Genomic DNA, 23,205 nt, shown 5'->3' with positions numbered 1-23,205 from the left:
ACGGGCACAGCGGGCGCGACGGTGGCGCGTCGAAGGTGCGCCTAAGGTAAGCTCGTCTGCGCCCGTCAGCGCACAACCGGGCCCAGGGGCCAATTCCCCTGGCCTACGACTGACATACTCTCCTAGGGAGCTACACCTATTAGATTCAAATACCCAGACTTTAAGTACAACTACTCTGGCTAAGCTAAAGGAGACCAATATCTTACGGACTAGCGGTAGCACGGTTATGAATCCCCAACTAAAACTGAAATTGACCAGTCTGAACACGCGGTCGTTACAAAAACATCATATAGAAATTTTTACCCTCCTCCAGAATGAGGACATAGATGTCCTAACCCTCACAGAGACTTGGTTGGGTGATAGCTCACTACCAGACATCATTGCCGCCCTTCCAAGCGATTATGACGCTATGTGGCACAATCGTGCAGATAATGTCGGGGGGGGCGTGGCAATTCTGTTTAAAATTTTTTTAACAGTTATCAAACTAATATCAGAAACGGTAGACCTTGCAGATATACTTGGGGTGAAGATTACTTTAAAAAACACTTGGGAAACAAAGGGAGGTTGCTGCACTGTTCCTATGGAAAGTGAGGGAAGTGTTAGTTGGCATGACCACAGATGTTAGAGTAACATCCTGGGGCATCCATTTTGTTGGATGTAATTGCCTCACACACCCCGAAGGATGTCATGCTTCATCATCGGCGGTTGCTCCTCGTCGGGGAGGCGGTGCAATCCCCGACGGGCTCACCTCGAAGAGGGGCTCTTTGGCGGAGATCTTTTTCCAACTGCCTTATGGTGAGGTGGGGGTGTGTGGGCTGGGCTAGGTGTAGTGGTGCAAGGGATATTAAAATGTAGCAAGGGGTACCGGAATTCAGTTTATTCTGGGGGTCCCCTGGCTGCAGTTAAAAAAGTGGGGTTAGCTCACTAGGTGTCAGCAGGTTAGGTCGGGTGACCCTAGATGAGGCTAAAGGTGATGTTGGTCGACATGTTTCACGCTGTGGGTCTAGTCACCCGCGATTCATCAGGACCTTATTAATGTGCAAGGGAAAACATGCTAGTGTCATGTGTGTCATTCGTTACCTCTGTGGGTACTCCTATGCCTAATGCTTAAGGATTACATGCCACATGAGGGGTCGTCGGGACTAAACATCAGGGAAGAGCCCAGGGTTTTAGCTCCATTCTCCCGTGTCCGCGCAGTCTGACCTACCCTTCTCCGCCGAGCTCGAGTAGAAAACACTTGCCTTGCCCTTCTTACAGTCTATCGCCTTCCAAAATCTACACCGCTGTTCAATGACCTGCTTGCCCCCATTATCTCGGATATTTGCACACGCTACCAGAAAGTACTAGTAACTGGGGATTTTAATGTTCATTTGGCCAAATCTCATAAATACGTAGCAACTCGACAGTTGGAGACCACCATGACCACACTTGGCCTCCAACAATTAGTAGAGGCACCCACACATAACAAAGGCCATATTCTTGATCTCATTTGGACCTCAGATCCGGAGGTAGCTCTTACAGATATCCGACCCTGTATATGGTCGGATAACTATTTAATAATGTGATATTCCAATAGATGGGTATTTGTCCCAACCACCCCCAAAAATTAAAAAAGTACGTCAATGGAATAAAGTTGATTCAATAACTCTGACGGAGGGGGGAGGAGCCAAGCCTGCGACCGTGATGGCCGCACTGTAGCTCGGCTCCGTCAACCTTTCTGCCTGAAGCGCATATCCTGCACCTCATCCTGCCCCGAGGAGACACAATCGACTAAATATGGGAAGGTGAAACTTTGCTGGCACTTACCGTCCGTCCCGGGGGCTCCTGGGTGCCGCGGATCTGGAGTTGTGCCCTTGTTTGTTCCGGAGCCTCTGCGGCGTGCAGGCCGGGGACTCGCCTGCGACGGTCGGCCGGAGTGGTGTGCTGACGCCAGCCCCCGGTGGTGGAGAGGGGTCGGCTGAAGAGGCCGTTGTGCGGTTGTTCCGGTGGCGACTGACCGGACCCGGTCTGGTGGCCCGAGGGCTCTGTGGCGGGGCGCAGCCCGCCTCAGACGGGGGTAGACCGTATAGGAGGCTTGTCCCCCCCCTTTGTTGCCTTTTCCGGCCATCTTGAAGCCCTTCGCCCGGACTCGGCGGGCGGCGCCCGTGAGACGGTGGCGCCAGCGACTCCTGCCTTTTGGTGGCCCATCTTTCTGCACCAAGATTGCCATTGCTGGGGTTCGAGGTGACTCCGGTGGGCTTTATTCGAACGCCCGGTCCAGAAGTTAAGGAGCGGAGAGTCCCTGCTGCAATGACAAGATGACCGCCGGCGCCCCGGGTCCCGGACCTGCTTGGGGCGGCGAATCTAGTTTGTTGAACCACACGATGGCTGAGGCTTGTGGGTGTGAGCCCACAATTGGTGATGTCTTGGCCGCCCTATGTTCTTTGCGTGCGGCCATGGCCTTCGACGCTGTTGTGCGAGATAGCGGTTCTGCCGCCATGCCTGTTGGCCCGTCCCCCATGAGTGCGGCTCGACTGGTGGTGTGTGCTGCTTTGCCCTCCTCGGCTGCTGCGGAGTGTGATGCCGCCGTGCACTTACGAGATTGTATGTCAGCGGCCCGAATCTCCAGGACGTTTCAACTGTAGCGAACATGACCGAGGGCCCCACGTTGGGAGTCGCCCATGCCGTTCTGGCTGGGGAGCCCGGCAGATGTTTGATTCGAACTGCTTTAGTGTGGTCCCGCGGCTGCCTTGCAGGGGCTACCTCGCTGGTCTGGACGGCGGGGCTGCACCCAATCTGTTTGTTGCTCCTGATGTTGCTACTTGACAGTCTGGTCTGCCGCAGCCTCTGCTTGCTTTGCTGTCCGAGACTGGGGTCCTCTAGACTGCACCCTTCGCCTGCCTTGTTTCGATCCTGCGTGTACTCCATGCCGAACTGCTTGCTACCTACCACCTTGTCACGCACGAACGCCATGATCAGGAAAGGACAGGGGTGAGACAGAAGTGCTTCGGCGGACTACTGGTTAATGTTCGTGGATGAGGACTACCCGCAGCTGTGACAATATGACCGATTCTTTTTCCTGTTCCTGATCTTTGAGGTTGTGTCCTTCTCGCTCTGATGTGGTTTTCAGCTGTGTTCTGGCGGGGGGTAGTAGCTGAATGTTCGATTGCAGATCTCCTCTCCCACTGGATCCCTTTCCCCTTCCCCTTTTCTTCTTATTTTGGTCTGTTGTGTTCTTTTTCTTACTTTCTGATTCTTCTATATTTCGGGTTCTATTTAGGGCGACAGGCACGCTGCTGGGGGGGTAGGCCGTAGCCTTCTGCAGGGTTGCAGGGTGGTGTGGGAGGGATGGGGTCTTTCTGTTGTTGGATTTCTTTTTTCTTTAGTTCTATGGCTCTTTTGTATCCCTTTATCGGGGCGCTGTGTCTGCGCGCATCTTCCATGGAGTGTTAGCGGATAGTGAAGGAGTTGCTTTCCCGCTTCCACGATATTGACTGCACATGTAGCATGTCTTACATGACTTGGCCCGATAGCGGGTCCTCCAGTTCTGCGTGCTTTACTCGCCGTGGAGCGAGTGCAATGGCGCTGCGTTCTCTCTTTCCCTCTTTCTGACATTCTCATTTCTACCCCTCCCCTCTTTCTTTCTTTACTGGGGTTAGTATAGTGGATGGCTATTACGTTGCTGCTCTGATTCTTCTGATCCGTGCTAGCTCGCATTCAGGCGGTGACGGGTGTGTGGCGGGCCGTGGTGGGAACTGATCTGAAATGGGGCGACCATAAATTGATTCCTGTCAATTGCTGCTATTATTTTCATTTATCACAGCCCCTTTGTATTGTTGCTTTACGTATACTCCGCCATGGGTATTTAGATGTTGAAAAGCTGCAATTGATCCTGCTATACTTCCTCTTATATTATAAAATTAACCTCATTTAATCCTGCTTCTAGCGGTTACACTCGGACTCTTAATGATTGATTGCTTGCCTGTATACCACTGGGTGACTGCCGGGGAACTTCAATGATGACTCTTGTGCGTTTATAATGTGTCGTGGCCGGCCTGATTGGTTGGAGGCCCGTATTTGTATGCCTCTAATCGCACAATAAAGGTTTTCAAAAAATTTAAAAAAATAAATAAATAACTCTGACGGACACCCCTCTTAAATGCACACAATTGCTTAATACCCATGGTGATTTGGACCAGGAGTATGCGAACATTGTGCAAAATCTTAGCCAGGCCATCGATCAGATAGCACCCGAAAGGAAACATATGATCAACGGAGCAGTGAAAGGGGCCCCCTGGTTCAACTCCTCTCTGAGGGAATGTAAAAGAAAGCTCCGCCATTTAGAGAGATGCTGGAGGAAATCAAACGATCATATAGAACGGGACCATTATAAAGCATCTCTTAAGCTTTATAAAAAGTGCATTCTGTTAGCCAAAGCGGAATACTATGAATCCCGAATTAACAACGCAGAAAATACACAGAAAGAAACTTTTAAAATGTTGACAGAGCTAAGCAAGAAAGCAGGAAAATCAGAAACCCTGATAGACTGTAACACCTTCCAACACTACTTCCTTGACGAAGTGAAAACTATACTCTCTGACATTAATAATACCTCCAGCAGTTGCTCCTCACTGCTGCACTCTCAAATCCCCCCCTCAGAACATACCATCTCTAAGTTTCCCCAAATAGACACAACAGCTCTTGGGCGGCTTATGAGTGGAACCAAATCAGGTCCCCATCGGACCCATGTCCTCCTAGCGTCTTCCGAATGGCGCTCCCTACCTTAGAGAGTCACATTATCTCCTTACTCAATAAATCATTAGATACTGGATATCTACCAACAAGCCTTAAAGAAGCACGAGTTAGGCCCCTAATAAAAAAGTCTGAGGCTGACCCTGCCAATCTAAAAAACTACAGGCCAATATCCCAGCTGCCTTTTCTGTCCAAGACTTTAGAACAACACGTCTTGAGATCACTCTCAGTGTTCCTGGAGACTCACCACCTGCTCCAGGAACGCCAAGCGGGGTTTCGCGCGCACCATAGCACTGAGCTGGTGATGCTCTCAGTGCTTGATGAGCTCAGAAGTATGGCTGATAGTAAGAAACCGTGTGCCCTGATATTATTAGATCTGTCAGCGGCATTAGATACTGTCAGCCACACCCTGCTTCTGGACAGACTGGCCGCTTTTGGGATACAAGATCTAGCCTATCAATGGCTTAAATCCTTCCTTTTTGGGAGGACTCAAAGGATTCAATTAGGGGACCTTACATCTGACCTGGGTACAATTGAGTGTGGAGTCCCTCAGGGCTCTGCATTATCCCCACTTCTATTTAACATCTATCTGCAGCCCCTAATTGATTCCCTGGTAAACATGGGCTGCAGAATTTTCAACTATGCCGATGATACTCAGCTGCTACTCAGCATCGACAACACAGCATCTGCACAGACCCAGGCCCAAAACATCCTTAGACACACTGTGAGTTGGATGACAACAAACTCGTTAAAGATCAACCCTGACAAAACAGAGGTCCTAGTGATTTCAGCCGCTGAATCACCTTGGAGTTCCCTGTTCTGGCCTCAGGACTTAGGTCCTACCCCGAAACCATGCTCAAATGTGAAAAGCCTTGGTGTAAAGGTTGACCATGAGCTGTCAATGGCCAGCCAAATTTCCTCAGTAGTAGGGACCTGTACAAATTTAATTAGACAGCTACGAAAGCTAGTGCCTCTTCTCTCCACTCCTACGCTTCGCACAATTGTTTCTGCAACAATAATCTCAAGATTGGACTACGGGAATGCCCTTTATCTGGGCTTGCCTAAAACTTTGACCGGTAGGCTACAAGTGGTCCTAAATGACGCAGCTAGACTGATCTTTAGGCTACCAAGACGGACCCATGCCTCCCTATTGCTGCGCAAACTGCACTGGCTGTCCATAAAGCAGAGGGTGGAGTTTAAAAGTTTATGCACAGCTCATAAAGCAATCCATGGCCAAGCACCCGCCTACATCAAGGAACGTCTTGAGGTTTACAACCCCAAACGATCACTAAGGTCCTCCAATGCACAATTGCTGTCTTGTCCCCGGTACAAACTGGCCACCAAGGGAGGGAGATCGTTTTCTGTGCTGTTGCCACAGATCTGGAACAAACTACCGGAGCCTCTTCGCAAAGAATCAAATCTGTTGCACTTCTGGAAATCATTAAAAACTCTACGCCTTAGAGAAGCCCTAAGCACTGCGTATTTTTAACCACCACACGTATTTTTCCATTCACTCAGCTGTTGTTTCTTCCCACCTGTTATTAGCGCCTAGAGACCTGACGGTGATTTGGCGCTATACAAGTCAAAATTAACATAACATAACAACAGTGGTATTGACCACATTAACTTGGATTGTCAAGGGCCTTAACTTCCTGGGAAGAAGACACGAGATATGGAAAAACCTTACTGATGAGCGTTACTATATAGTTCAAGAGAATCATCTGAAGCACAGTGAAGAAACACTGCTTTGCCATAAGCATTACCCAACCGTTTATCAATCTTCAGCACCCACTTAAAACTGTGAAATAGCCCTTTCTGTTTCATTCCTCCCTCAATTTGTACCCTCTTAGTAGCAAAACCGACACAAAGAAGGGCAAATTTTGATGGTGAAGGGAACAATATCGGATAGAATATGTATGATTGTCTTGATTTACAACCCTAATTCAGCCCAAGTCACTTTTCTCCAGTTATTTGGGGGGGGGGGGGGGAGGGTATGCTGAGGGAGGTTGTATACTCTTGGGGGATTTCAATGTCATTAGGGGCCCACAGATGGCTATTACACATCCACACAGCGCATGCACAGGCAGCTTCACAAAAGGTTTGCAACATTACCCTGCGATCGATTGGTCTAGTGCATGGGTACTCATAAACTTTCTCTCAGGGGCCAAATTTACACTGTGAATTGTGTCCGAGGGCCGCACCAGTGGGGGCGGGGTCAGTGGGGGAGGGTGGGGGGGGAGCCAGTGGGGGAGGGGGCGGGGCTAGAGCAATAAATAAAAAACGGACCATGAGGTTGATCACTGGTCCCTGCAGCGGACACCTTCATGCACTGAGCCACCAGACCCGGCATACACACATCTCTCTCTTGCTCTCTTTCTCTCTCCGTCCCCCTCTCTCTGTCTCCCTCCCTCTGTCTCCCTTTCCCTCTCTCACTCCCTCGATCCGTCTCCCTTTCCCTCTCTCACTCACTCACTCTGTCACTCCCTTCCTTTCCCTCCCTCCCCATCTCTCACTCCCTCACTCTGTCACTCCCTTTCCCTCCCTTTCCCTCTCTCACTCCCTCACTCACTCTGTCTCCCTTTCCCTCCCTCGCTCTGTCTCCCTTTCCCTCCCTCCCCTCCCTTTCCCTTCCTCCCTCCCTTCCCCCCTACCCTTTCCCTCTCTCACTCCCTCACCCGATCTCCCTTTCCCTCCCTCACTCCCTCTGTCACTCCCTTTCCCCCCCTCTTACCCTCCCTTTCCCTTCCACCCAGGGCAGAAGTCCTAAAAAAAGAAGTGGGGGGGACGCTGACGTCACAACAAGAAGTGATGTCACGAAAGGTGGCTTGCACCTTCAGATTCATTGCCTTCTCTTGCTCGCCCCTTAGATGCGATTGCATCAGAGAAGCCAGCGCGTGAGCAGCGTTCTGAATGAGCTCCAATCTCACCCCAGAGAGGCCAAATAGTGAATGTGCTTCTCCATTTGCTCCAATTATCGAGCTCCCGGTAAAATAAGTGGGGGGACGCCATCCACCAGCGTGGTACCTCGACTTGAGCCCTGCTTCGACCCTCCCTTTCCCTCCTTCCCTCTCTTACTTCCTCATCCGTTCTCCCTTTCCCTTCCTCACTTAGTCTCTTTTTCTTTCCCTCTCCCTCTTTTCTCACCCTGCCTCTGTGTCAGCCCGGGCTGAGACCGCTTCGGAGCACACATAGCCGCACTGAGCACATTAACAGGTCTTTAAAAGACCATTAGCATGTTAAGGAGGCTGTGTTGTTCACCTCTTAGCGCCCCGGCAGCTCCACTCCAACTATGGCAGGAATCCCCCGGCCGGCCCCCACAGAGCAGCAGAGTCTCGGAGTAGCGCTGCTGTAACTTAGTTTGCAGACACTCTTCAAAAAAAAAAAAGTTTGCTGTGTGCAAGGTCCGCGGGCCGCCAGGGAAGGCTTGCCGGGCCGCCACCGGCCCGCGGGCTGTACTATGAGTACCCCTGGTCTAGTGGATGCGTGGTGAACGACTCACCCCAACCCTAAGGAGTACACCTTATCACATTCCATTTGCTCCTAATCACAACTAGACTATGTGTTTATCAGCCAATCTTTAAAACAGGTTATTATAACAGTGGACTTCCCCCTTATTGCGTTGTCTGACCATGCCTCAGTTGAGTTGACCCTAGGGTGGGGACCCCCACTCTAAAACTCTGTCGCTGGTTGTTTCCTGAGTCCCTTACTAGAGATCGTCTCTTTAGTGGCGAGTTACACAAAACTATTTGAGAATACTTTCAACTAAATAAATCCCAAGATACCAATTTTTCCAATACCAGGGACCCTTTTAAAGCTGCCATCAGAGGGAAATGCACCCCCTTTCTTCTGCCCTGACTAAAACGAAAACTCAGGGTAGATTGGCTCTCAAAGCGGAACTTCGTTCTGCAGAAAAATGACATAAAGAAACACCAACACTTACATTACAGAGGAATATCACTCCCCTAAGGGGTAAGCTAAACGCTAGCAATAATAAGAGGCAATTTCACTCTATTACAACTTAATCATCTAACATATTATAAGGGAAATGAGGTAGCACGCCAGCTGTGGGTAAAGCACGAAAAATAATATATTAATCCAATTTGGAGAGGGTAATCCGCTCAGCAAGACTACTTGGCGAGAATTGCAATACCGCAAGCATCGGTGACCCAAAACGAGGGGTTGAGCAACCAATAGACAAGGAAAAGGTCCGATTGGTAGTAGCCAATTTCAAATCGCGGAAGTCCCACTCGACTTAGTGCGGAGTTCACACTATACACTTCTATTTAAACACATAGCAATTAACAAGGAGGTCACTCCATCGATGAGTGAAGCACTAATTTCTGTATTCCCTAAACCCGGAAAGGGCCCTCAGTATTGCGCTTCCTACAAGCCTATATCCTTACTTAATTTGGATGCAAAACTCTATACTAAGATTTGGACCACCCGATTAGAAAAGATCCTTCTTGAACTGATTCACCCAGACCAATCGGGCCTCATTTGAAGACGCTGAGAAAGCCTTCGACTGCGTGGACTGGTTATTCCTTTTCCAAACCCTTCATAAGTTTGGCTTCCACGACAAATTAATTGGCATGGTCCATGCTTGTTATGTAAATCCTCTTTCACAAGTGGTGGTTTTTTGTTTGTCATGGTACTCGCCAGGGATGCCCACTTTCACCGCTTTTATTTGTTCTCAGAATTCAACTCCTTGCAGTGCCCATTCGAGCTATAACTGAGATTCAGGGCATTCCTTTTGGATCTGTAGAACACAAGATCTCTCTATTTTCAGATCATATGCTGCTCTCCCTCACTGCCCCCTTCACCTCCTTAAATGTTCTACAAAGAGAATTAGCTATCTATTAGAAGGTGGTGGGATACCGCATGAACGTACATAAATCCTTTCTTTTAACCCAGACTCTTCCCGGCACACATTATGGAGCAACTGCTTTTTACGACCCCTTTTCAAATGGAAGAAAAAATAATCGTTTAGGACTCTAACTCACCCCCAAGATCTCCGACCTTTAGTGAGCTACTTTTCTCCCTTTACTTCGTCAAATTAAACTACATCTCAAACATTGGGCCCCCAAGTACCTTTCATGGTTAGGGCGTATCAATGCTACTAAAATAACAGTGCTGCCACACATTTTATACCTCTTCAGAGAATTCTTCATGGAGCTCCTTTCTTTGGTCCTGCGCTTCATCTGGCAAAATCGCAGAGCGCGACTCCCCTACAAACAACTGCTACTCCCAAAGGATACTGGAGGCCTCCCCCTGCCAGACTTTTATTTGTACTTCAAAGCAGCACAGCTGTGGATTATAGCAGAATGGTCCCAAAGAGAATTGGACAAACATTGGCTCCACATGGATGTCGAATTGGTAGGTCAGTATATCTGGGATGTCCTTTGGAAGCCATGACCTCATCGTCCACTGAACGCTTGCTGAGCACTCCAACACGAACGACCCTCAAAGTGTTGGACACAGATGCCAGACTGCCTGGCTGGACTGCTTCTTCTTCCGCATATACCCCTATACACATCCGTCCTGCCTTCTTCCCAGCCTCCACAACAGTACCTTTTGATTCCTAGAGGGAAAGGGGATGTCTCGTTATCTCAGAGCTTTTTCATGGATGGGATTTTCTCACTTTCGAAAACTGTTGATGAGACTTTGGAATACCATTCCAAAAGTTACCACTACACTCAATTGAAACAATGGGCTCTACAAGTGGGGGCTTGGCTAGCAGCCACCAGAGAACTCTCGATTTTGAGAAATTAGTATGGCAAGCAGGGGGAACCAAAGGTCTAATTTTGTCCCTTTACTCACATTTACTCAATGCTTCCCCATCGACCACACCACATCCAATTCTGGACGATGGTCGTTGGCGACCCCATATCTGGAAAACAATGGCAGAAAGTGTGTAGAGATATTCCCGGACACAGTCACTCCCTGGGACTTGGAGAGGCCCACTATTAGGTCTAGTTCGATTGGTATCACTATCCCACTAAACTCAAAACCATAATTCTTAACACAACAGATCTCTGCTGGAGGGGTTGTGGCTTTCTTGGTGACTTCCGGCATATTTGGTGGGACTGCCCAATCATACAGCCATTCTGGGGTGAAATTTTAGATAAGTTAAAATGATACTGGGTTACCCCATTCCAGTTTCCACCAGGTTTTGCACTACTGGGGTTAGGTGAGGATTCATTAAAACGCCAAACCTCAAGTAAGCACGCCATTTTATGGCCAAGATGACCTTGGCGGTTGCCTGGAAGAAAACCACAGCACCCTCTATTACACAATGGCATGACAGATGTGGCAAGCTTTAACTATTGAACGGATGGCAGATATACTGTTAGATTCATACTAGAATTATGAATATAAAACGGGACTGCTGGTTTCTTTTCTTTAACTCCTTCAGTGCTCATGACGAGCCCAGCTCGTCATGAGCCACAGTGCAGTGGAGATGTGCTCATGACTAGCTGGGCTTGTCATAACGGCTGCGCGCCACCCACGGGCAATTAATTCCCTGCCTGTGTGTGAGAATTCATCAGTGGACGGGGTTGTGACGAGCCCAGCCCGTCATGAGCACAGCTCCACTGTGAGTCATGACGAGCTGGGCTCGTCACGAGCACTGTGGCGCAGCGGATCCCCCCCCCCCCACCCCCCGCACCGTGGGGGAATTACTCCTGCAGCGAAGGGGTTAAGAAAACCTTTTGCTCACTGCCTGTACATCCCGCACGAGAGCTTTAAAGCTCTTTTAATTTTGATCCTCCAGACAGCTCGGAGAGCATTTTCAAAATTTCTTGGTCTTGTAACAACCCGCACAACCCAACCGATACCTCTTTACCTGTCATATTAAATGAATCCCTTTTTACTTTGCCTTCCTGCATGGCTTATTGTTTGTTTGTTTCAGGCATGGGGCGGGTTAGAGGGCACTCTACTTGTTTACTCACCTAACCAGCTGACCCTGTCAAATTTACTTTTGTCTGAAATCTTTATTAAGCCATGTCATAAACAACTGAATCCACCATTAGCACTTTGTTGTCGTGTATAATGGCTTATTTCCAATGTATACCGTCATATGTGCTCAAAAAAAGAGTTTGACAGAAAAAATAATCTTTTCTCAGACATTGCCAAATGATACGCCATTTGCAGAAACTAATGGCGGTCTTATTGAAATTCATAGTGAATTTGGAGTCCAGATAAGATGAACTGAGCCATTCATAGAAGACTTTTAAGGTCCCTACCAGTCTATGCCAAATCACAAAAACATCATTTTATCTCTCTCCTCCATTAAAAAGGTTATGTGTTTATTATAGGTTATTAACATCTGTAATTGCGAATTTTGGAATGGAATAAGGTCCATGGAATATGTTGATGGTACTCCACATCTAACTGAAAGTAATTTATTTTGCAACTCTAAGGAGTGATTTCAGGAACTTTTATTGCACCATGTCTGATTGCTGCTCAAGCGCCTGTTTTATAACCTGGATACCATCTTTGTGGGATCTATTGTGGCATAAAGTCTCAAAGTTTAACCATACCAAACATTCCAGTTTCATGTCAAATTGCATGCTTTCAGTTTAGTTTGTTTATGATGAAGTCCCCACTATGTCTAATGTAGGTGAGGTTTGAAATAGCAATGTCCTCAAGGAAAAAATAGATGGATTCCAAAACACAACAAGCGAACACAATAGGTCTACTTGGTGGGTATTTTTTTTATTTTTTTATTTTAAATCTCAGAAAAGGAGTAGAGTACAGTGGTGCTGTGATCTTTATGGATGGTATTCAAACACAGGAATCCATTATTGTTAAGAATTTCATTTTATTTTGTCTGACAAGTAAGTTTCCAGTGCTCTTTCTTCAATTGTTGTAAGTGTTTATTAACAGGTTTGCGTTAGGTCTAGTTGGATAGTTGTCTCAATATTTCTGTCTTGTATTTTCTATGTCCTGTATCAGTATTTCACCACTTTTTTCAAATGGCTTAATAATTGTTTCACTGTTATTCTTGAGGGCCTTAAGAACTATGCTTTCGTCTTTGCTGATGTTCCAAGAGACTAAAGTCCTACTTTCTGTTTGGAAATCCCTATGACACGTTTTTCAAAGAGGGCATTAGGCCTGTACATCGGTTACTGTTGATAATGGGGCTGGATGCAAAGTCTGTTTTAGGGCTGTTTTCTGAAAAAAATGAACATTTCTTTCTCTAAATTAAAGGAATCAGTAATTTTAGTTGGTATGAAAGATAGACCTTTACTTAGAAGAGCTATTTCAGCAGATGAGAGAGTATGTTTGACAAATTAAAGATGGGGATCATGCTATCTGAGAGTTTTATTGCTGCAGTGGCCAACATTGGTTAAACGTGCTCTTTGTCCCCTGCTTGAAAGTACTGGTGTTGAGGTCTCCATTTTTCCCATACTCCCAGCTGGGTTCTTTCCAAGAATCGTGACTGGGGTACATAGTCCAGGTGTCAGACTTTGACAACTGGCAGAGTACTCTGAAAAAGGGGACACATGTCTTCTGTTTGGAGCTTCCCCAGTTCTAAATGGTGTTTGATTGCTGGTTGTACTGATTTGTATGATAATTACATTCCTCAAGGAAGTAGGGATAAGTACACTCATTGCTGTAGGTTTTAATATATTTCTGTACTTTGTTCTTGTTGGATTTAATTCTCTTGAACTCAGCATTGCAGTTTTCAATTTTTTCCAGGATACATTTAGTAACAAAAAACAGATTTCAGAATCTGTTTTTCTAGATTAGCAAATTTCCTGCAGTTTCTTTTTCCTGTGTTCGAAAGCCATATTAATGCTTGTAACCATCCGGTGATGTGCACTAGTTGTAGAAATGTGACTAAACCTGTGTCACAATTTTGGGTCATTTGTAATAATCACTTGCCCATTGCAAACCTAGCCTAGTAGTTGTATCCAATCTTTTAGATATTCAATCAGAATTTTCACGTAAAAATACATTCTGCTTAGTTTCGTTTTGTATTTTTCAAAATGATCTAAATACAGTTGAGATTCGTTGTTCGTTTGAGAAATAGGGTGGCTTCCAGAAATGAGGGGCCAATAATTATTGTGGCTCTATATTCTCTAGGGGGGTATAATTCAGCTTCTTACTACTCATATTGCTAATTTATGAACTAATCAATAACCCTTGAGTAATAAGGGCATCACAATATCAATCAGTAAAAATTTCGCAGTTAACAAAACTACATATTACTATTAAGTAAAATGAGAAACTAAAATTTAATCCATCAGAAGCCTTCAGTAAATATACCCACCCTAATTCTACTCCGCAATACACGTCATTTTTTACCCTTTTCTTTTTTTATGTCTCTGCAATGATTTCTTTCAGCATAATGTTTCTAAATACCTTTCTTTATTCTTTTTTTTTTTATAAAAAAGAAATGTGATAAGTTTCTCCACTCCCCAGTCCTAATGATATGGCTGTTTAGCAAGGACAAAACATCGTTGACATAAACGTTAGGATCAATATTCATCTACTGAATACTAAGAATTATAATACATCAAACATGTTAGACTGGAATAATCTATTGGGCCAATATTGTATTTTTATACACAGTCACTCATTTTGTGATCACATGAGCTCTGAGCACATTTTTGATCTAAAAATGTACATAACCTTTTTGTAGAAACCACATTGAGTAATACCTTAGCCTTTATATTTGAAGCAGTTTCGTTTTTCTCCTGGGTGTCATTACTTATTAACCCATGAATGCTTTTTTTTCTGTGTAAGTAATAACTGCACACACCACTGTTTGTATTACGTGTTTTCCGGGCCAGACAGGCAGGTGGTACTGTCATCTTGGCAAAACCAATTTATTTAATTTATCTTTTTTCACATTACTCCGAGTTCCTGTTTGCCCTTGCTATTCCCCCACTGTGTGTTAGATTATTCTGCTATTCCAGTCTAGTGTTTGAGAACTAAAATTCATAATAGGATCTGTTCACAATCATTGGTATTTTCATAGAAGTCATAAACAACTTTCCCACCTCTGGTAAAGCCAGAAAAATAGATGTGCAGATAGTTAAGATCCTTTCTCATTAGGTTGCTCCAACATTGACATGGGTTAGTGATCATTGCAATAACGTGGTAGAGTCAGATTCTTTTATGATGAGGTTTTAATTTGTCTGTGCTTCCTTTTTTTTAAAGTAAAGGCTTAAAGAGCAGCAAGTTGCTATGAAAGCAAGTTATTATACATAAAACATTTCTCTAAGTACACGTTCAGGGATGTCTCCTTTGAAGCGTTTGCCAATGCTTCTTTATTCAGCAGTCCAGATGCAACATAATTGGTCACATGTGGGCTTAATGAAGTAGCTTCTATTTGTTTGCACAAGTCCTGTTGTAGTCTTTATTTTGGTCCTGTCTGTGGTTCACCTCACACTTCACCTTTACATTTGGACTTCTGGAGTCCAGTATGCACATATTAACTGTTGACCAAATTATCTCATTTTTTGATTATGCATCAAATTAGATATTCATAACTGTCCTTGATGCTCCACTTAGATGCACCAAGTGCAATAAATAGTCCACTACCGGAAATGTTTAATCTTCAATGTAGTGTTACAATAATGAATGTAAGGGAAGAATCCTGCCAAAATTACTGGAGCAGATGAGCTTGATCCTGAGTAGCGCCAATGGGGAATATCACCTTCTGAGCTGAAGCGACATTCTAAGTGACCCTAATCTCCTAGAGAAACTGTAGAATGTATATTCCATATTCTACAAAAAATAGAATTACTTCACTGGACCTTCGAGTTTGAGTGATAATGTAATGAATAGTGTTAGAATTCCATGACTTTGTGTCTATCATATGTAACGTGTCCTACAGCTCGATGCCAGTAAGAACTCATTTTACAAATAGTGAGGTGTTGGATCCATACCAGATTTTGAATATATCAATATCCGATAAATTTGAATACAGATAATTTTAATGGACAGTATTTCCATACCCATGAAACGTTTGCCTGAATCTGCCCTCCTGAACCTACATTGAACCCCTGTGCATTCAAGCCTTTGGTCTTTTGAGCCTTGCAACTGTTCAATAAATGACTGGTGATGAACACATCATCATTGTATTCTTAAAATAAGAATACTAATTATATTCAAACTCAAAAGCCCAGTGAAGCTCCACTGTGATACCTATCCCACAAGATCAAATACTTTGTCTCAAAATACACAATAAAAATGTATTTATTTATTTTACTCAACCTCTAGGCCATAGGCTTGCTGATCATACTAAGGAAATCATGTGCCCAAAGCATGATTTGAAGACATGGCGCTGCGGCCATCCGTGTTCTGCCCAGGTTGCCATCTCATGATATTTGATGCTTTATTTCCGAGCTAATGCAGTGTTTGCTCATCTTGAGTCCTTTCCATTATCTGTTCCTCACTCTTTGACAGGCGGCTGCTGCAATTAGCACCAACATTCTGAACTGGGTAAATACATAGCCCTACATGTTTCTTATTTACTGTTTCTTATTGGAAAATTGAAGGCAAAGTGCTATAGTGCATCTTGAGGGGAAGAAAATATTTTTTTAGGAATACTTTAGAAATATTTTCTCATGTGACTCCTTTGTTTTTGTCTATGTCAAGACTTAACCTATCATTTATGACTATATTTGTCCTATTTTTCTTTGTTGTTGAAACATGACATTTTTTAATTGTCTCTGCACTCGGCCATTGGTAAACCATCAAGATTGAGCTGGTACAATCCCCCACCTTATCTTTTTTTTTATATACCCACAGGCATTCAATTGAAAAAGGTACAAGAACAGCGTGAACAAGAAGCTAAAAGGGAACCAGTAGGAAATGATGTGGCCACCATCCTTTCCAGGCGCATTGCCGTAGAGTACAGCGATTCCGATGACGAATCCGAGCTTGAAGAAAACGACTGGTCAGACTGAGGCCAGAGCATGCCTCCATAGTGAAATGTGTCAGGCACATTCAGTTTATTTAATATTGAAGAACAGACTTCAGAGTTGTTAACCATGAAGAAAAGCAGTAGCAATGCACTGTCTTCACTAATGAGTTGGAATTATGAGTAGGTAGTTAGGACCTTTTCTAAGGATGCAGTCATTGTTTTAACCTGATCTAACATGTTTTACAATACTTGCTGTATACTAAGTGCCACTAAAGTTATAATAGCAGACCAGCACTGCACTGAAAGGTAGGGTTCTAGTGTTTGCATTGTAATAACAAAACCAATTTTCTTCAACTACCGATGCGCATATTGCTGCTTCTTGATGTAACACGACCTTCCAACCATTAACCAGATAACTTTTGTTGCTGAAGGAGATGATCGATGCACTGCACAGAGACCAAAGGGAAGGCATCTGCTTTAGCACCGCATACTCCAGAGTGATGCACTTTCGTGCAGATATTTCAACTAGGTGAATTGGTACTTTTTAAACGACTGTGAAAACGAAAAGTGGGGGAAGACCACCTGAGCTATTTATTTATTTATTTGGGATGAAGTACACAGATTCAGTCCTGTTTTTCCAGAAGTACAAAACGTTTGATCCTTTGCTTTTCTCAAACCTGGTACAACATATGTCCTACGTTGTTGACCAAAAATCAAGATTATGGGCCAGTTCTGGCCATGCTGACTAAACACCATCCTGCGAAAGGTTGATACGTTGTAGATGTTTTCCAAATCATTTTTCTAATTGAAGTTGTTGTTTGGTTCCGGTCAGGTACTGAACTCAAGCTCCTGTTTGCATTCCATCATATTAACATTAGGGTATTTTTTTAAATAATAATATTTTGCAATGCACACTACTCTGTGGTCTTAATAATGCCCATTTCTGCTATCCGTTATGAGGTTATCTTCTGCTTTATGAACTTTGTAAGGAGGGAGACTAGTAGTGTCAGAGCATGATGAGCATATATGTCTAATATTGTGGCTCTGCAGTAAATCTGCATTTTTCATTCCTCCATGTTTGTCACTGCCATAGTTTGGCCTGTTCAGCAATATTGTTCTCTTTATAAAACGTTAATAATAAAATACAAATGGTACCCCAAAAAATGTATGTTAGCCAGTACAAGGAGAATGGGCATATAGCTGGAACAACACATGCAGCCTTGTGTTAAGTGAAAAATACTTTTATTTCTGCTTGACATTTGTTTGGAATTGCAAAGCATGCAGTCCTTTGGTGGATCATACATGCTAGACTGGGTATGTTGGTCTCAATTTACTGCATTTTATTTCCATCAGCATTTTTTACAGCACACTTCCTTTTCACCTTAATCTTAAATAATTGCCCTTTCAGTAATTGTAATGAGGGATATTTTGTAATCCTGCAGGTGTGCTTCTTTGGCTCTAAATTTAACGTGAAATGAAACCACTCTATTTATGTTTGCAATCTGATCTTCCTGTACAATGTCTTTGTTAATGTCTGTACCTGCTGAACACATTGTACCTTGCACCTTCATTTCTTTTTTTTTTATTTAGGTGTTGATGTCAAACAGTTCCAGTGTTCCCGTGGCTAAAAGGGAAGTGAAAGTCGTGTAAGTTGTAGTGCGATTCGGAGCAGAAATATGACTATGGCCACATGCATCCCACCAGAATCTGCAAACCAGGGTCATTGCACGAGTTGTACCAGTTTTAACTGACGAAAGTTAAGGTTACTCTGCAATTATTGCATCTGTCCGCAAGTTCTACATTTTTGCATTCCATTCTGTAGTGAAACTCATATACATTACTGCAGATACTCACAGATAGTGTTCCTTTCATAGTGCTGTTTAGAAGACATTGAATATCGATTTTAAGTTATTTTTACATTTGACAGTTGGTACAGGGGTCCAAATCAGGCAGACAGTCCATGTAGCTAACATACTACTAGTTTGCATCAGTGGCTTCGCGTAAACTTAAAAACTAAATCTATAAAACCTTGTCATGCTTCGGGATATCTCTTTAGCTTTGGAGAGGCGCTTTGGGAGTTATAGATTTGTTGTCAAAACAAGTCAACATATTAAGCCATAACTTCACACACGGGTTGTTCTTTGTCAGATTGATAGTTTTGGGTGAAGAATGGCACATGATTCTAATGCGGACCGAAATGCAACAATTTCCTATATGTGTTAAAGAACTGTTTGATAAAGATAGTTTTTTCTGGCCAAAGAACTCATTCCAGTCATCCTGTCCCTCTGAGATTTTCCATTGCAGTCTTCTTAGACGCCCATTCACAATTGTCTTTGGAAGGTAATAAAAGTTATTTCTAAAGATTATTTCAGAATTTAATTTTAATCAGTTGTTTGATCAGTAATTCTCACCAGTGATCACATTCCTCAAAATAGTATTTCTACTGCACAATTGTAAGGACACCATTTCAGCTCTTCATGCTAAGAACTTCTTTGAGAAGCCAGAGGCCTTCATCATCTGTTGGTGTTCTGCTAAGGAGTGAACAGTTTCCAGAATGGGTGTCTCCATCACAGGGTTTTTTTTTAATCACAAATGTTACTTTCCGGTTCCACCTTAGTAGGAGGCATGTATTCGTAGTGTTTCTGAGGAACAAATTCTATGTGTCTGAAATTCTTTACTGAAAACTTTTTGAAGACAATCTAACTAGCTCGTAGTTTAATCTACGGAAGTGGTGTTCGTTGGGGATCTCTGCCTTCATTCTTAAATTGTTCTTCTAGTGCTTGCAGCATTTTGTCAGATGTTTTAAGGTGTGGCAGCCTGTTTTATAACCCCTCAGTGAGACACCACGAGTGAACATCTTCACATGGTATTAGTGAGCCAGGCATGGCTCTGTAGTTACAGATGATGAGATCTCCCATTAGATGCTATGTACTTACATTTTAACATCCATCACTTTCTTTTTACACAATAGTCTTTTATTAATAGTTTTTAGGGGCTTTTTTCACTATAATCTAGGGACCCTTCATTCTTGAACCAGAGAGCATGCATTCCTACAGGTTGCTGCCCCACTACTTTCTAATTACCGGCCTGGAAGAAGCATAGTACTGTCTCCTTCTGTTACAATAACTGGCTCATTCTATTAAGTAAAGGCACAATTGTACTTCTTATTACTGTTCCTTTCTGGGGACTCTTATTTTCATGAACTTTTACCAGGCCCTCATTCTCTAACAACCTGTTATACATCTGTAGATTATATATACAGATGTGCTGAACCTAATATGCTATTTATTACTGTGGTTGAGTGTGGGGAGGGAGTATGATCTGTGAGCGACACCGCCTCGAGCCGCTTGCAACACCTAACCCCAACAGTAAATACCATGCTACATTCAGTCGATCTGCATGTATAGTTTGTACCGTGTGCTGTCTTTTTCATGTGTGGAAGTTCTAAACAAAGGTTTATAAACCTATCCACAGCACAAGGTATAACATCCGTGCAGTTAAATGGAATCACCGTAGCCAAGCTTTCTGGCCATGGCCTAAGTTGTTTTCGTCTGTCAACTGATTATAACATTTAAATATTGAGAAAGTATGCATTGCTTTCTCACATCAGTTAAGCTGTAAAGTGGCTGAATCTTTGCTTTGTAGTAGTAAATGTGTGAAGGTGCTTTTATCGGTACACTTTTTCCACTTGGCAGGTGTTAGTGAGCAAAATGTATTTTCATGGAATTGGCAAAAATATACTTTTTGTCATGAAGTAGGAAAGAATGAGTTGAAAGAGTGGGAGGATTAGAGACAGCACTTGTAAATGGCCAGTTTAAAATGAATGAAACTAATCTAGTACCACGCCTCTTCAAGCAACATGTCCATTGTATTCAGCCGGACGTGGTTGAAGGTGTTGAATGCTGCTAATAAATCCAATAGCATAAGCGCTATGAAAACTCGCTTGTCTACTTACTGTGTGAAGTCATCCAGACCGAGTGGTCCACATGCTCAATATTCCTAACTGGTCGACCATCTTCTTGGAAGCTGTTGTAAGTCCACACTAGAGTCTCACAGTTGTTAACTGCAGTCACGTATTTGAATAGTGTAGTTCAGCCATATCTTGTTACCGCTCACAATACATTTTCCACTTTGGCAGACCCATTTCTTGATGGTGCGGATTTGTGCAAGTCTCGCCTGCAGAGGTAGCTGCTACAGTATGGAATTAAAGGTTGAGTTACCTATAATGTAATCTAGCCTCTGCAACTGCAATTTTTCAATAGATCATGGCGCCCCTTTCTAGCAATATGTAGTTAAGGCCGACAATTTACAATGTGCACACTACAAAATGAAGTGTCTTAAGCATCACAGATAAAGGTGCTATAGCCCATTACTGTTTTTTATTGAACTTGGAAGGATCATGCCAGGATTCCAAACAAACATTGCAACCCTCTGGCAGGGTACTGCTTGTAAAAAAAAAAAGGATAAATCATTGTATGTAAGAAGCAGCTTCTCTCCGTTTAGAAACACACCATTTCCACTGCTACCCGCAAGTGGTTAACCCCAACATTTTCAGATTGGGATGGCAGATTTGCTTTCTACAGTACAATGTCAACTGTCTATATAAATAAGCTAATCAGCACCACGTGGTATGTCAAACCATCTTGTTTGACGATATTTTAATGAAAAGTGCAATTTCAGATCCCAACACGTTACGCACAATTTGTTTTGTGAAGAGTAAGATATTTGTTTGAAGATACCACAGATGCTCCAACTACTAGCTTTGATAATGCAGAACCCACTATTTCTGTGTCTGTGTTCTTTACTATTTTATGCTCATTCCAGAGTCTTGCTTCTACCTAGCTAATGAACTAATACCCTCAAAAAGTTGCCATTGTATTGTACTGACCCCTGTAAATTATAATTTCCCATGTGATACCGCCTGTGCTGGCACCTGCAGCTGTACCCGCAGCACAAAGAACAGAACCAGAAATACGAGGTTAGTAAGAAGTGTGAAACGTAAGCATGATGAAATTTGCTCCAAAGATATATTATTTCCGTCTCTTAGGTCCTCTTTCTAGTCAAGATCCTTCCTTTAAAAAGGACTTACGAGGTAGTCAGGAAGTGTTATTATAGGTACTCTGTCCAATGAGATGCTGAAGCAGGTTGCCCAGCAGATACTGTGGCTACTACAATTTATAGCTTAACTGTAAGAGCATAATACATGGAGGTGTGTGCTTGGTGGAGTTTGGGGGCAATGAGAGCCACATATGTTGGTCTGGGACCTCACCAAGAATGGATCTTTGTTGGGAATTAGCAGATAGATGAAATTAATTTACATTTATGAGATGAGATGAGAGTTTGCCTGCCCTAACTCCATCCTGGTGTAGAATAATAGCAGTCCCATTACCCAGTTGTACACAGTAGCCATGTAGAGGGCAAGAGGGTCATATTTTCCAAAGTAGTTCAAGGGAACCTACCTGTCAAAGACAGGCAAAGTTGAAGGGATCAACATAAAGGGATGGATATATAGCTTATCTAAGCTGTAACTTACCACAGGAGAGTGAAGAATATTTTAATGCAGAATTGTGACCGTTCAGTCAGTAGTCGGGTCTACCAGATTAGAAGCATAACCACTAGTTTGTATGGTCTTATTCCAAACCACAGATGATGTAAATGTTATGAATGTTTGATAACCCTGCCACTAATTTAAACACAAATCACGTGTGCTGCACTATTCCATCAAACACACACAGTTGAACAAGACAGCGAGTGTTACATTAATAATATTAAACGTTGTTAATATTATATAGAAATATGTGAAACTGCTTGTGAAAAGTTAACACATCTTATGTGTCGGCTACGAATGAAAAGAAGTCGGCAACACTCTGAATAGCACTAAAAATTTCACTCAAAGTTTCAACAATCTTTTTTTTCTCTTGGTGTTGCTCTTAGGTGCATCAACCAAGTGTGCCCACAATAAGCCAGCATATGTACGGTTTCAAAGTCCATATGTAGGTTTGACTGTGCTCTTGCTTGTGCTTATAGATCATGAAATCCAAACAGATGTTTTATGACTTATATATGCCTAATTTAAAAAAAAGAGAGAGAGGAGTGTAAAAGAGGTCTGTCTTGTACAAAGGAATATACATCGGTAACTTAATTTGCTATGTGCACAATAATGTGTGCTTTCAAATCTGGTAAGGCTTTTCAGATCAGTTTTAATCTGCAAAGAGCATAGTATCCTTCGTATGCCTTTGACATGGTACACCTGAATGCCTCTACTGATTACTCAACAATTTGTTTATTATCTTATATTATCTTATTGCTGAAAAGCAATTGGATCAAACTTATTCATTCATGGACTTCAGTCGGAACTGGAGTCTCAACACATTATCATAATTTACTATTTACAATACTTTTGGAATTCTACAAGAGACGCTATCCATCACTGTTCAATGATGTATCATTCCTTTCGTAAAGCAATCTTTTTCAGATGAATTCATTTGGTACTTTTTCTCAAAGTTACTTGGTAGTTACCTAAATACAATTTGTTTTAATCATTGTGTTCTAAGCACCATGAAGCCATCTGGTGATGTATGTGTACTGTACAATAC

General features: G+C 43.3%; 1 protein-coding gene across 1 annotated transcript in view; it reads left to right on the top strand.

Annotated features, from left to right (window-relative positions):
* Positions 1–17,773, top strand: part of WASF3 (WASP family member 3) — a 204,377-nt gene extending 186,604 nt beyond the window's left edge. Inside the window, exon 10 of the mRNA XM_086935176.1 lies at positions 16,495–17,773. Within this exon, the coding sequence (XP_086791302.1) occupies positions 16,495–16,652 (158 nt within the window). The 3' untranslated portion in view covers positions 16,653–17,773. The remainder of the gene's footprint in view (positions 1–16,494) is intronic.
* The last annotated feature ends 5,432 nt before the right edge of the window (positions 17,774–23,205 follow it).

This window comes from Lissotriton vulgaris, chromosome 8 (assembly GCF_964263255.1).
Source record: "Lissotriton vulgaris chromosome 8, aLisVul1.2, whole genome shotgun sequence".
Taxonomy (NCBI): Eukaryota; Metazoa; Chordata; class Amphibia; order Caudata; family Salamandridae; genus Lissotriton; species Lissotriton vulgaris.
The sequence above is the reverse complement of the archived record's forward strand: the minus strand, read 5'-3'. Positions and strand labels throughout refer to the sequence as shown.